The following is a 16,326-nucleotide window of genomic DNA, read 5'->3' as shown; positions in this document are numbered from 1 at the left end:
AATAAATTAAGGATGAATTGATTTTCACACATATTTTGATTATTAGCACATATTATATATCAATGGAGTAATTGAGTTAGTACTTGTTTTAACTTTCCTTTTCTTACTTATTAAAGTTTCTTCTTAATATTCAAATATTATTTTTTTGGAAAATAAAAACTATCCTAATGTTTTAAAAGTTTTAGTTTACTTTTTAATTTATCAATTCTTTTTTCTTCAAATAAATCTAGTTGTGTCTAAACTTAAAACTAATTGCAAAGTGATGTTGTAATGCAGAAAATATATTTCATCAATTCAGAATAAAACTAGTTTATGTTTTAATTTGATAGAATATGTACACTCTCATTCCTAAAATACAAAATATGCTTATTTTATATGGCAATAAATACTCAAATTTCTAATCTATTGATTATGGAATGTAGTATTGTAAGGACTCTATTGAAAATTTTCAATACACAAATTACCAAATTGAGCTTGTAACACATTGAGAAACAAATTGCAAAACACTTAAACACAAGGTGAATATGCTTCTAGATCAATTTTTTTTTAAAAAAAAAAAAAGAAAATGAAAGATTAATAGAGACTACTTTATTTTTAGAAAAATTTAAAACTAAATTTCAACACTTGGAAGAAAAAAAACATAAACTAAAATAGAACTAATGGAGAAACTTATTCACCAAATTACAGATCTGAATACAAAATTTGGATAGAAAATCATAAAACAAAATTGTCAATTAGTGTGATCATCTAACAGTGCAAGCCACTGCATAAGCCCAGGATCTGATGTGTTCTTTCATGGCCATACTATCTTCAAACGGAGGCATCTTCTTCGTCTTCTTCTTCCTCTGGTACTGATTCCCACCTCCAATTCTCGTCTCTTCAAACAACCAACATTCACAAATCTCCTTCACAGCATAACTCAGATCCATCTCTCCAACAATTTTTCTCCTCTGCTCCAAACCCCAACATCTCCTTCCTCTGTTTTTTCTCCTTTGCTCCTTCTCCTCTGTTTTTATCCCAAACCCACCACCATTTTCAATCTTCTTCTCATCACCAACGTTATTTTGCTCATTTGGAGTAATGGGTGTCGCAATTTCTTCTCCAGGAGGCTCAACGAAGTCATTTTGAGTGGGGTTTTCGACGACCGGTGGCGGCGGCGGCGGCGGCGTTCTATTGGAGAATACGGTGGCGAAGAACCAGAGAGAATCCCAATTCTCTAAAACCTGCTGGCCTTCCATTGTTGTATTCGACGCCCAAAAATCCAATGGAGCTTCGAAACGAGTACTAATAACCAAGTTTCAGATGGAAGAATGTTAAATGACAAAAATGCCATTTGGTTTTAGATACATGATAACTTAGTGTTCTGAGGGTGCTATGGTAAATTCAGGAGTATGTGCTCCTTTGTTCCGTGAAAACCATGAACTTTTCGACGGACTGTTCGTAACTGCGTCAAAATAAACGGAAAGTCGTTCTAACGGTCGAAATAAAACGTGCAAAACCACAATAATTACATGTTTCTTTGGAACGTGGGACCCACTTTCTTCGGAACGCGAAGAGAAGAGCGTGCATTCAAATAAAGCTATCACCAACTTCTTTGTTATGTTAAGCATCGCTATCTCAGTAGCGAGTGGCCGACCCTGGGTCGGCTTGCTTGGAGATCAGGGTCGGCTTATCCTTACGCTCCATGGTGGGTCGGCCTCTCGAGACTTCTTAGGCCTTGGGGTCGGTCAACGGCCTTTCCCTCGTCACTTTTTCAACCATGAGCCATAACAATAGTTTTCTAGAATTATTTTAGTGAAAATGAGGGATAATACTGTCAAATATAATTTCTTCCATGTTGGTAATTTTATATATGTTGGTGTGTGAAACTTGTGTAGGTTTATTATTGTTGTGGGTCCCTTCTGGTTTTAACCTTCAACCAATTTTTCCTAGTCTGACCTCGATTTCTAAGTTGACATGCATGAAAGTTTCTTGCGTCGGCGTCATGTCGAGTGTACTACACTTTGATACATAATTTAGTACATAGTATATAGTTAAACACATAATAGTAAGTCGGAGTTTTCTTGTAAAGATTATTTACTCTTCCTTTTCAAATTATTGAATGAGACCATTTATAATATTCTTCTTCTAATTTGCGACACTCGAAGTCACAAAACGTTAGGTTGAGCTCAACTTGGTTATTACCCCAATTGGTATATATTTATCGGTTCAACTGGTTTGCCCAAAACCCAAGGCTCTGACTTTTTCCTTTTGGGATGGACATTTCACCATGCTACCTCTCAAAATCCCTTGGACTTGGACTTGGACCTGTCCATGGGCTTTGGCCCTTACCTAAAACAACCCTCAACAATATATATTATAGGTTATAGATTATTCTAAATTCACTATTATGCCACTTTTTGAAGGTTTTAGGGGATGTTTATGGAGAAGTAGAGTTGTGAACTTCACTCATTGTTTGGTCTAAGGAGTTTGTGAGCTCCATAACTAAAAAAAAAAAAAAAAAAAAAAAAAAAAAAACAATTTGATGTTTTATTAACTTATTATAGTGTGGGCTCCATTACTTCACAATCTCTCTCACACTTCACGACTCTATTCAAACACTGAATAATAGTTTGCACTTATTCCTTATAATATATTTTTAGGTTAGGTTTTGCAAGTGAACTAATGCAAATATGATAGAGAGAAACAAATAGACTAAAGAGTAGAGTGTTTTAGTCGTAGGTTCCACACAAACTCCTTGAGATTCCAAACAAAGAGTAAAGTTAACAACTTCACTCCCAAACTCCTTAACAAAATTCAACAAATTAAGACATATTAGTTGACTAAAATGTTAAATGTTAAAATCCTCACTCCAAACACACATGGTTAGAATTGCATGCTTTTAAAAAATATTTATTATTGACTAAAGGATTAAAAATTTGAATTTTCCACAAATTATTAATCTAAAAACAACAAGTTTATAACCTCGACTTTTCTTTTGAAAAGCTTATGGCCTCAATTTTAAATAAATATAGTAGGGTCCTTAAACAACTATCATTGAAAATAGTTTCTAAGTACATTTAGAAAGATTTAATTAATGTCCAAAAGAGGATGGTTTTTAAGACCAATATTTGTCTAAGATAATGCAAGTTGGATCTTGAATATATTAATTGTTTAAAGCTACTAACATATATTTTATTTATTAATAAAGTAATATTTACGTAGAAAGGGCAATCCATTCCCCCTTTAATGAAGGAGATGGTTTTTTAAATCAAGCAAAATTACGTAATATTCTAAAATAATAATAATAATAAAATAAATTGATGTCACACCCCCTCTACTTTGTTTCTAAGTCTTTTTAAAAGAAATTTCATTTGAGTTTATAAATATGAGGAAGTCTTGGTTTATATCAAGCCATTAAACAGAGTTATATATGCAACTAGCTCTGTGATGTGGCAAACTTATCCCCATTTCTTTTACTTCTTCAAATTATTCCTTAATCATATTTTTTTTCATAGTTCTTTTGGCCCAAAATTCACATATAAAAGTTGAATAAATGATAAAATTAACTCGTCTTATTCATTTCAGCATTCAAATTATAATTTAATGGATAAGACATCAATTATCATTCTTAAAAATTGATCATTTATATTTCTCCATCTTGAAAAATTATTGAACTAAAAAAACTCATTTCATTCCAAATCAATAAACAATAATTTTGAAAAAAAAAAATAATGGTATAGATACTACAAAAGTCAACTAAGACATTAACAATCATGAAATATTTTAGGAAACTAAAGTTATACATGACCAACGTTATTTTAGTCATTAATTAAAAAAACATGTTTAATATAATACGTAATATAAATATTTATATCTCTTTTTCTCTTGTGGGACTTGGATTCTCTTTCTATGTACCAATATATAATATTTTATATGCATGTCCAAATATATATATATTTATACTTATATATATTTATTTAGTTTAAATAATATATGTTTTGATCTTAATGTTTGAGTGTTTTCTTAGCGCCATTCTAAAAGAGTTTGAATTTCATTTCTAATATATTGATTTTTATAATCTAATTCATATTGTTAAAATTAACTTAAAAATATGATAAATATTAGAAAACATATTATTATTTGAATGTAAAGGATTCTAGGTTTTGAGTCTACAAGATAGTTGCAATACTCTCCCTTTAAAATTTACAATTTTCTCATTTCATATATCGTTTCATACATAGTGCTTATTTGACTATAAAAAGATTGGCTCATTAAAATGTGGGTACACTCAAAATTTAAAATGTCAATATAAAAAACAAGAAAACAAAAAACAAAAAAAATATTTAATTGAACAAATAAATGTTTTACACTTTATTTATGAGTTAAAATTTTTAGATGCTTATATTAGATTCACATTCACAATGTTTTGTTGTTTTTTTATTATGTTTCGATGATATTTTATGATATAATAAAAATATCAATTCATCCCTTATTTGAGATCAAACTTTTGAATAAGTGAAAATATTGATGAAAATGTTGATGGATACATTAAGATCTGTTTGGTAGAAAATATGAAAACAAGGGAATAAATGAAAACATAGTTACATTTCATATTTTCATATATGTGTTTGGTAGCAGAATTCATAAATTGAATTCTAATCTAAATAGTTATGAATTAGTTGTAGTTATTCACTAAATACTAATTGATAAAGAAAATTATTGTTAATTTATTTATAAATATGTTTTATGTTAAAAAAAATTTGTATAATTATTGTCTTATAATGTTGTATAATGTATAGGAAAAAATGAAATTTTGGTCCCAATGATTTGGAGTAAGTTAAAATTTAAGTCTTATGGTTTATAATTATACCACTTATGGCTTGATAAAAGCTTAATAATAAATAGTCCCAATGGTGGGGGCTAATTAGGAGGATTTAAAAAAACCATATAGATTATTAAACCATGGGAACTAAATTCTAAATTTTAAAATCATATTTACTAACTTTTAACTTTATCCAAATCATAAACACCAAATTTGGAATTTAACCTAATTTAATTTACAATACATTATATTATACATATTTTAATTTAAAAAGGTTAAATTGAGTTTATAACGTGACATAATATATTTCTAAATGTTTTTTATCTTTATTTAATATAATTATACATTTTAAATTTAAAAATTCAAATTCCAAAATACAAAATAATGTTGTTTTCAAAATTTGTACCATTTAGATCTCTAAATCCAAAAACAAATTTCAAAAATAGATTTTGAGTTGTCTACCAATTCGCTGAACTCGGTCAATTTAAAAACTTGAAACATGATTGAGTGACTAAACAAACTACCCTATCTAAATTGATAGATCACCCTTTTTGTTTTTGTTTTTTTTGTTTTTTTTTTATATTTAATGATTACAAGAACTAAATTGAAAACTAAGATGGGAGGATGGTGAAATTACAACTTTTAGAAAAATACGAGTCCAATCAAGAAAACACTAATTATCATACCAAAAATCAATGGTTTATTCACAATCTATATCATTGAAAAAGAAGCGAGAATGTCCAAGAAATTTCTGAATATCCAAAACTTCGAGATTATATCAAAACTTGAGAAAATTCAAGAATTTACAATTTAATTAAACTAACAAAACAAAAAAGAAATTTTACAAAGAACAGAGAAGGACAATGAATTAAGTAGTGTCATCTAACGGTAGAAGCAACAGCATGAGCCCACCATTTGAGATTATCTTTCATATCAATCTGATTAGAAGGAAACTTCCATTTCATCGTCAATGGGTTCTTCAATTCCTCTTCTTCTTCCTCCATAGCTTCCCAAGCTTCTGAAAGATAAGGCCTCGAAATTTCACCACCCAACTTTCTTTCTTCTTCTTCTTCAATGTCTTCCTCTTCCGTTTTTCCTAGCCTGTTCAATCCCGGAACTATCGACGCCAAGCTCGAACCTTTATCCTCTTCTGAAAATACAAATCCCAAATCCATAAACCCTTTTAACTCCTCAAATTCCAGCTCCGAAAGGCTCCTACTTTCCGACCGCCTCATTCTTCTCCCTCTAAGCTTCCTCCGCGACTCTGTTTTTGGCCGCCGCTCAATTCCCACCTTCCGGCTGTTCTCTGGTGACTCTGCTCCTGCGATATCTTTGCTGGAAAAAATCGTTTGAAGCTTTGGAGAAAATAGAACTGAATCGGGTGAATTGGAATTGGACATAAAGCTTAATTTTGAGCTTAAATCTTCGCTTATGGACCTTGTGCGAAGCCTTGGGACGATGAAAGGTTCTTTTGGTAATGAGTTGTCTTGATTTTCAGGTTGTGGGTTTTGGGGATTTGATGGAAAAGGGTGTTTGTTGAAGATTTCATGCTCGAACCAGAATGAATCGAAGAGATTGAGAAGTTGCTCGAAGTCCATCATTGGCGGCTGTAAACGGAGGTCTCTGTTCTGTTCTATTTGTGTTTTGTTGTTGGTTAATTTGCTTTTGAGAAACTAATGTCCTTTTTATATAAAGGGTTTATAAACGTCGGTTTATCACCAAATTGCCCTTGAAATGGTCAATATTTTACGAATTATAAATAGAGTTATTATTTTCTTTTTGAGTTACATTGCTTTTTCCAGGAAAGTATGGGGAAAATGGATGGCGGACACGTGTGGATTTTACGGGATCAGATGTCTATAGAAATGAAAATATTTCCCACGTGTGGGTTTTTAACTTTATCTTAATTTATATCTTAAAGAATTAAGGGCGGTCAAAGTCTAATGGCCTAGTTTGTAAAAAAGCGTGTTAAAAACTTAAAAAAGGAAATGGCTTTTAGTACATACTATATAGTAAAATATGTAAATAAAAAGATATATTTTTATATTAATTTAATGTACATATTGTTGGATTGTATGTCCTAAAACTCGTAATTTATAATATTAAAATATTTTCTATTGTCAAGAAAGATGTTATTGACATTTGTTCAATAAAACTGTTGTTGAATATGTAAATTACACTTGTAAAGACTAGATCCAATGAACTAAAAATTCATTGCTATTATATGAATACTTAAATTTTATGTGGCGACATAAAGATTGATCAAGTTCGAGTAAATAACCAAAATGATCTATAGTATATGAATAAGATTAGGTGTCTTATTCTGGTAACATTATCGGATGCGACCCACGTTGTTACAATTTGTTGTAAGGTGCTACAAACGAAGTGATCCTCATTCATTCATGTAGTGACATGAAGAGTGAGGGTGTCATATGCAATGAGTTTGTATAATATCAAACCAAGAAAGAAGTCACTATTACTTTATAACGTTGTTTACTGTTTAAGACTGGTTGTTTCAAATCGATAACCTAGATAACTCGACCTTAATCATAAGCTAACTATTAATTCATGTTTATTCATGGTTATTCTTAGATTTGCATATGTGAGAGTTGGCTCAACAGCGCCGGTTCAATAAGCCTTCCATTTCAAGGGTAAGACTAGGCAGATAGTTAGAGAAATAAGGTGCAAGATGGAATTCACACCTACCTAATTTAGGAATAGTAGAGAGGTTGTTCTCTTAAGTACCAAATTCAGGTCTTGCCAAGCGGCCCACCCTCTCATTAGCCCAGATGGACTTGATTTAGTGATTGAATTGCAAACCAATTGTTCTTTAGAGGATTAGTGGGACTTAATGAGCAAGATGTAATTTCAGGGGTAAAACAACATTTGACCCAGCCGTTATTATGAACTACCAATGAAGATTTGACTTATTGATTACGGTTAAATCAAGTAGACATAAATATGTCTACAGTGAGGAGAGTGCAACTACTGAGCTATAGTGGTGTGTCTCGGTAGTTAACAAATATTGATTAATTTGGTTTAAAGTGTTTAGCCAATTAATCTCAAATTGTTGGAGCTCATGATATGTATGTCTATAAGATCCCTCTACTAGCTTGTAAATATTGGATTAGTATATTGAGTGAATTTGAAGTGTTTAAATTCAATTTGGAAATACAAGTTGAAGTGTTCAAATTTTAAATTAGGATTTGAATTTGATCTGGTCAATTTTAAATTAGGGTTTGGATAATTATATTCGATATAATTAACGTTTAATTTATAGAAATTAAACGTAATTGGAGATTTAAAATATTTAAAAGTTAATTTAAATATTAATTACATGTATATGATTCATGTATGATATAGGTGTTTAATTAATTTAATATTTGATATTAAATCATTAATCAATTAATCAAATTTGTTTAATTACTTAAAATCAAATTAATTTTCAATTTTCAAATTTAATTTTAGAAATTGAATTTTGTGTTTAAAATTTTGAATTAAATTAATAGAAATTGAAAATTAATTTTGAGATAGTGGAGAAATCCACTTTTTAGAGTTGCTTAGTGGATTTCTCAACATTTAAACACCTATCCCACTTGATTAGTAGACTTTGAATCGTCGATCAGCATAATAGCTTGATGCTTGCATGCATTAGATAAATAAAAGCTTCAATTTTGAATTGAAGCAAGGGAAGCATGCTGAATTTGTGAAATTCGGTAGAAACCCTCCACTCTTTAAAAAAAAAAACCCTATTTGTTTCCTCACTCTATTCCCTTCAATTCTGAGTTTCACTATTCAAATCCAAGTTGGAGATTAGTAGAAAAGATCTTTTGGTGGTCCAGTGTTGATTTATAGCTTAAATTCGTGGAGAGCGGTTTGGATTTCGTAGATTACATCAAAGATATTGTATTCTTGAAACCATTATCTTTGCAATTGTTTTCATACATACTTTAAAATTCAAATTAAATGTAATTAGAGTGTTTATTGATTCTAATTATTTCCATTGTATACTTGTACATTCATATATAATTAAAATGTGCAATGTGTAATGTGCAATATTAGTTTTTTTTTTTTTTTTATTTACGATATGTTGGATTGAAAAATGGAACCTCTGACATACAAAATTTAATGGGTATTTAATAAGAATGAAGAGGTGGGTATAAAATATAGTAACATTGTCCAAATTGGAAGAATGGTAAATTAGATTGAAGAACCATACTTTTTTTTCTTGCTAATGTTTTTTAAAAAAATTGTAAATTAGTAATATGCAAATTGGAATCCATTTGTTTTTCTTCTTATAGCTAGATGCTATCAACATTCAAAGATTAAATTAGTAATTTACGTTTAGGAACTTAAATTAGACACAAATTTCAAAGTTTTTGGTTAAGCTTTGTAATGTTTTATTTCCGTTAGTCTTTTCTAAATGAGATTTGTTTAATTTTAATTATTATATTTTTAAATGTCAAATTTTAATCATTGTACTTTAAAAAATTCTTAAATTTAGTCTCTTGTACTTGTTTATTGTTAATTTTTCCAAAAGTTTTTTTTTTACTGTCTATTAGCATTTTCCCTGTAAATTTTAAAAACATATTCACAAATTATATTTGTTCAAATAAAATTTATTAATATTATATTTATCTAATTTGGATGAAAGTTAACTTTGAGAAACTAAATTTAAGATTCATTGAAAGTATACAGAGGGCTACAATTGGACATTGGAAAGTAAAAATACTAAAACTGAACAAATTTCAAAGTACATATCCCTAAATGATATTTTAACTTTGTTTGTTTCTATTCTTCTAACAATTATGTTGTTAACTTGAGGCCATCTTTACCAATTTGTAATGAAAATTAGTGTAATCGTAATGAAATTCTATTGATAGATTAATCGTAATAGGTCACAATTGCAAATGTAATTGGATGGTATTTTTATTACGATTAACTTAGAATTATGAATATGTTACATTTTGTTTTCATTATCGTTTAGGATAAAAAAGTAACGGTAACAATAAATGTGATAGTAAATGTAACAAATTCATAATTCTCATACTGTAATAGTAACAATAATAGTAACTATAACGATATCAGCGTAATTTTCAAATACAATTAGATGGAGCACCATCTGCTCATCAACCACTTTGCGTTTTTATTACAAAAATGAAAGTGAGCCTAGATGTCAATATGGGCATGAAGCACAAGTAAACAACACCAAACGTAATCAAATGAGACCCACTTTTCATATTACCATTGATTTATTACGTTTCCTATGGGATAAACGTGGCCTGGGCGTATTTTGTGATTTTTTTTTTTTTTTTATAAATATCATTGGTTCTACTTTGTCAACTTAACATAACTCAGTTGACATATTGCATCTGTTGGAAATGTCCTAAAACTCGCAGTTCGTAATTTTTTAAACATATTCTATTTTTCAAATAAAAATATTATTTAGACTTCATTCAATAAAAGTGTTATTGAAACTGCATTCTGTTATAAAATCCAATAAACAAACTCATGGTTATAGTATGAATACTTTAACTTTATGTAGAGATATAAAAGATGATCAAGTTTTAGTATATAATCGAAAAGGTCTATAAGAATATGGATAAGATTGGGTACCTCATCCTGGGGACACTATAGATGTGACCCACTTTGTATGTTGATACAAACGATGAGATCCCAAAATCGTTCATGTGGAGACATGCGAGTGAAGGCATCCTATGCAAATTGATTCTTGGCCGAAATAGTCACTTTTATTTAGCTTACTGTTAAAATTGATTATTTCAAATTGATGGCCTAAGGTAACTCGATCTTAATCCTGAGCTAACTATGAACTCCTGCTTATTCGGGATTATCCTTTGATCTGCATAGATGAGAGTGGTTCAACATCACCGCTCAATAAGCCAATAAGCCTTCCATTTTGGGGATAAAACCAGATAGATAGCTGAGGACATAGTCTTGCAAGATGGAATTCACTCTTATTCAGCTTAGGGTTAGCAGATAGGTTGTTCCTTTAAGTACTGATTCTTGGTTTTGAACAAAGCCTCCGCCCCCCCCCCCCCCCCCCCCCCCCCCCCCCCCAATGACAGAGAAAGATATGATTTATTAGTTGAACTATAAACCAATTGTTCAATAAAGGATCAATGGAGATTTAAGGAGTAAGATGTATTTACAGGGGTAAAATGGTATTTTTGACCTAGTTGCAAATACGAACGACCTGTGAAAGATCGACTTATTGATTATGGTTAAATCAAGTTGACAGAAATATATCTATAGTGAGGAGAGTGCAACTACTGAAGTATAGTGGTGTGTTTCGATAGTTAACGAATATTGATTAATTCGGTTTAAAGAGTTTAGCAAATTAATCTCAAATTTTGGAGCCCATGATCTGTAAGTCCATAAGGTCCCTCTACTAGCTTGTAAAAGATTAAACCTTGGGTTAGAATATTAAGTGAATTTGAAATGTTCAAATTCAATTTAGGGTTTAGATAATTATATTTGATATAAATTAGCGTTTAAATTTATTGAAATTAAACAAATTTGGAGAATTCAATATATTTAAATAATGATTTAAATATTGATTACATGAATAAAATTCAAGTTCGAATTAGGTGTTTTATTAATTTAATATTTGATATTAAATTATTATTTAATTAATTAATTAAATTAATTTCAATTTTACGAGAAATTCAATTTTCAGAAATTGAGTTTTAATTATATTTAATTTAAAGTTAAATTAAATATAAATAAAACTGGAAATTAGTTATGTTAGTGGATTTATCCTAAATTTATTTTCATAGTAGATTTTTCCAAAATTAACACCTAGCCCACTCATATAGTGCTATTTGAAGTGTCAAATGACTGATTGAATGAGTGCTTGCATGGTTAAGTTGAATATATACTTCAATTTAATTAGTTTGATGGACAGGCAATTGAATTTTGAGAAATAAAATTCTATTTGGAAAGTTTTCTTTAACCCTCTCCAAACCACTGAAAATTTCCTCTCAATTTGGAGTTTCACCACTCAATCCAAGGCTAAGAATAGTAGAGAAGATATACTTGTTGATCTACTAAAGAAATTGAAGGTCAAATTCGTGGAGCTTGCAAGGAATTTGAGAAAATCTACAAAGGTAGTAAACTAAAACCCTATTGTATGAAAAATTATGAGTTTGCATGCTTGTTACTCAAATTAATGTAATTAGAGTATTTAATGATTTTGTAAGTTTCCGTGTTTTGCATGTTTACTCTATCAGCATCTACTATTGGCTAAGAGGTTAAAGATTCGAACCTTTATCCTCCTACAAATTTTGAACTAGAAAATAGTTCAAATTTATTTATTTTTAATATATGGTGTAGAAAATCAAATCTCAAACTTCAAAGTTGATAATATAAATGTGTCAATTGAGTTATATATGCTCATGTTTGTTTCATTTTAATGTGCAAAGTGTCTTATTTAATTGTGAACTAATAATTAACGTTATCAACACTTAACAAATTGAAATCGACTTATTCGATTAAGATATCTTGTTTAATTGATTTCCTAAGCTTGCGTGCAATGGCTATCTGTTATGTGCCACAATTGAAGTTAATTTTTTCTCAAATCATTTTTTGGACTGTTTTGATAAACTTCCTATTATACTTTTATAACTTAGTTCTTATTTTTTTTAAAAAATGTATTAATTATATCCCTTTTATTAGATAATACTTCAAAGGTGGTTTTATTGCTTCAAAATTACTCCAAAATAACCAAAAACCCAACACCCACCATCAAAATTAATGATTGTGTTTGTGTGGTGGGTATAAAACAATGCTTCTTGTAATAATCATAAATGATTGAACCATTGATTGGATGCAACAACTAAATTTATCCTTAATAAATCCTTTCTTTTTACTCTAAACTTATAACCCAACAACAACAATCATAGTGTTGGAATTGAAAAACATGACTTCTCCTCCTATGATATTGGAGAAATTAAGGCCTCAAACTAAGCTAAAGTGAACACAACTCTTTTGTAGCTCATTCCCATTTTATTAAAAAATATTTTGTCCAAGTAACTCGACCCTTTACTTAATTATATTCCGTTCTGAACCTTTTTCTTTCTTTGATTTTATAAATGTAGTACCATAAATAAGTTATTCAATATGCTAACATAGTTTCTCATTTTCTTTTATTTTAATTCAATAAATGCAAGATAAAATATCAAAAATGATATTAAATTTATATTAATAGATTGTGAAGTCATTCACTAATTCCTCTTTCATTATTAGGGGTAGAATTTAAAAACAATGACAGAAAACGTGTTGGATAGCATGAACATGTAATTAAAAAAAAAACAATGGCTAATCGTTGAAGTTTAGTAATAACTTGTCTATGGTTGAATATTAAATAATATAAGTCAACGGGGATGTTTGACCTGAGGAGGTCAACCGGTCAAAGGTGGAAAAAAAAAAAACAATTATACTGCAAAACCGAAGACGAAGGGGGCATTATAGTAAATCCAGGCTTTTTGAAGAGAATATTCGGATAATTTTAGATTGATCTCGGACATTCCGAAGTCAACTTGACGTGGCCAAATCGAATCATATGCATAGCCGCAGCCTGTTGAGAACAAGGAGGGGTTTAGATAGATTATAGTTTCATTTAGAATTCTAATGTCATTTTGCTTTCATCCTAACAACTTTGTTTAGATTCTAAACTTTTGACCATATCTTAACAAATTATATGTATGTATGTACATATTCAAATCATTTTTACTTTTATGTCATATTTATCGGTGAAAGTTGATGTAATCGTAATAAAATTTTATTGATCGATTAATCGTAATAGGTCTAAATCATCGTAATTGGATTATTTTTTATCACGCTTATTTATAATTATGAATTTGTCACATTTACCATTATTGTTATCATTTGACTGTAATGATAACCGTAACGGCAAAAGGTAACCGTAAATGTGAAAAAAACTTTTAATTTCATACGGTTACAACAATCATATTTGTATTGGTAACATTAACGATGATGGTAAATGTAGTGGACCTCACGTAATTTAAATAAAATCAGATCGAATACTCTCCATTCCTCAATCAAATTGCGCGTTTTGATTATAGATTTGGAAGTGGACGCCACAATTTATTACTATTATGAAATATAAGTGAACAACACTAAAAATAATCACTAGAACACACTTTTTAGACTACTATTGATGAATTATATTTCACCTAAAGTAAATATGGTCTTACTTCAATATTCAAATCAATCAATTTATGTTGTTTTAAAACATGTCCATGGGCTCCCTCAAATGGTTGAAGAAGTAATGATAAAATAATGGCAAAGACCAAAATACATTTTTTTTTTTTTTTTTTTTAAAAAAAGGTTGAGAATGAAAATAAGCACATAAACACTCAACAATTCAAGAGAAAATAAATCTAAACTCTCTCAAGAGGTGACTGATCTATTAGTATAAAGGTTCATGCACTTATTTAAAAGGTGCATTATTCAAATCTTCGATTGGGCTTAATATGAAGAATCTTTGAAGGTTAGCCTTCAAATTTTACAAATATTTATTTGTTATATACTATTGTGTAATTCTCAAAGATGAAAAGGATTAATTTATTACCTAACGATACATAAAAGTCGAAATAAAATTTCACTGTTCCATTTTTGCACATATCCATATCTGTAATCTATATTTATATAAATATGGAATAAACTTTTTTTTTTTATACTTTTATCCTTTGCTATTCAGAAAAATACACAATTTACCCTTTAACCTTTTTTACAACCATTTAACTGTTGACCTTTTAATAATTTCTTAATTTCTATTAGAATAACCCACATACCCATCGAGTAATTAAAATCCACCCACTAGATGATTTTTCTTTTCTTTTTTTCTTTTTTTAAAAAAACCACCCACTAATTGTAAAAAATCTACAATATTGCGAATGTGGAAGTTTGTTTTTGATACTTTTATCCTTTGCTATTTAGAAAATACCTAATTTACCCTTTAACCTCTTTTGATAATTGTTGACCCCTTTAATCATTTCTTAATTTCTAATAGAATAACCCACACACCCATCGAGTAATTAAAATCCACTCACTAGATGATTAAAAAAAAACCCCACTATTTGTTAAAAAAAAAAAAAAAAAACCAAAAAGTCATATGATACCTGACTCGAAAAGGGGGAAAAAAAACTCCCCAACCTTAAATTTTTTAAAAAAAAGAAAGAAAAAAAACTTTCCACTCACTATTCCCTCTCATACAGGAGTGATCTATGAAGGGGCAAGGGGACATGTACCCCTTTTTCACATATAGTGTCAGTTTACATTTATATATATATTTTTATTTTTTATTAAATATAAAAATAAGTATTTACCGAATATATGTTGGTGCGTGCCCCCTAAGATCACAGTTTATTCTTTTTCTTCTTTAGGTTTATCATTGTTGTTTTATAAGGAACCGTCTTTTATAATTTATAATTATTTATCATGAAAATATGCTTTGATTAAAACCCTAACCCAATGTTCTTCATGGTATTAGAGCGATCCTGCTCTAAAATCATTCATTCCTATTTCTCTAAACACTCTTTAACCCATCATGACTGAAACCGCAAAAATTGAAGAAATCAATCTTAGTCTTGAAAGGCTTGGAAAGATGATGAACACCATGCAACAAGAAATGTAAAAGCTGATTAAAGGAAAAGGGAGCATAGATACCAACTTTGCTCACATTGCATTTACAAATTTTTTAGGCACTAATTCTTTCCTTGATAATGAATGGATTGTTGATATTGGAGCAAGCAATCATATGACTCCTGCTTTGAAATCCTAATGAAACCTCAAACTCTTGAAAACCTAAGTCCTGTTTATCTACCCAACAATGCCTCTATCTATGTTATACAAGGTCAGTACAATTGCATGATAATCTTAGTTTGAAAAAAGTATCGTTCATACCTAAGTTTAGGTACAACTTGCTATCTGTTAGTAAGATGAGAGGATAGTAGCATAAGAGTAATCTTTTTTCCCTTTGGATATCTATTTCAGGACCAGGAGAATAACTTCATAGCCATTGGGAGACTTGATCAGGGCTTATACAAGATTGATGGAAACAGTTTTGGAGTTACTAAGGAAAAAATACAGTAACTTTTTGGGAATAACATGATTATAGATAGACAGTTTCAAACTCTATTTTCTGAAAATGTTAGAAACTTTGAATGTAAAGAGAGTGATGCTTTGTTATGGCATGCTATAATGACATATTGTTCTTTTAATCATCTTGCTCGTAGTAAAGAATTAAACATGTAGACTCTTAAGAATTATTTTGTAATCATTGTCCTATTGGGTTTTATGTTCTTAAAACTTGTGGTTTGTAAACGATAAACTTATTCTGTAAATCAATTGTTTTAATAGTTAAAATAGGTTGTTATCCTGTAAAACTACGGTTACAAACTCAATCGGTATATAATCCTATCTAAGGCTGGAGTTATTTAAGTTGACGGTCTATGAAACACCTCCTACTTGGGGATTAA

General features: G+C 29.5%; 2 protein-coding genes across 2 annotated transcripts; both read right to left on the bottom strand.

The window, feature by feature from the left end:
• Positions 1–566: 566 nt before the first annotated feature.
• On the bottom strand, positions 567–1,450 carry LOC120083464 (uncharacterized). The gene has a single exon (XM_039039232.2). The coding sequence runs from the start codon at positions 1,236–1,238 to the stop codon at positions 744–746; it is 495 nt and encodes a 164-aa protein (XP_038895160.2). The 5' UTR covers positions 1,239–1,450; the 3' UTR covers positions 567–743.
• Positions 1,451–5,552: 4,102 nt separating this feature from the next.
• Positions 5,553–6,700, bottom strand: LOC120084174 (uncharacterized). The gene has a single exon (XM_039040068.2). It carries the CDS (start codon positions 6,403–6,405, stop codon positions 5,683–5,685), a length of 723 nt encoding a protein of 240 aa, XP_038895996.2. The 5' UTR covers positions 6,406–6,700; the 3' UTR covers positions 5,553–5,682.
• Between the last annotated feature and the right edge of the window lie 9,626 nt (positions 6,701–16,326).

This window comes from Benincasa hispida, chromosome 8 (assembly GCF_027475165.1).
Source record: "Benincasa hispida cultivar pf3 chromosome 8, pf3_genome.v1.1, whole genome shotgun sequence".
NCBI lineage: Eukaryota > Viridiplantae > Streptophyta > Magnoliopsida > Cucurbitales > Cucurbitaceae > Benincasa > Benincasa hispida.
Note: the sequence above shows the minus strand (reverse complement) of the source record. Positions and strands in the feature narration are given on the sequence as shown.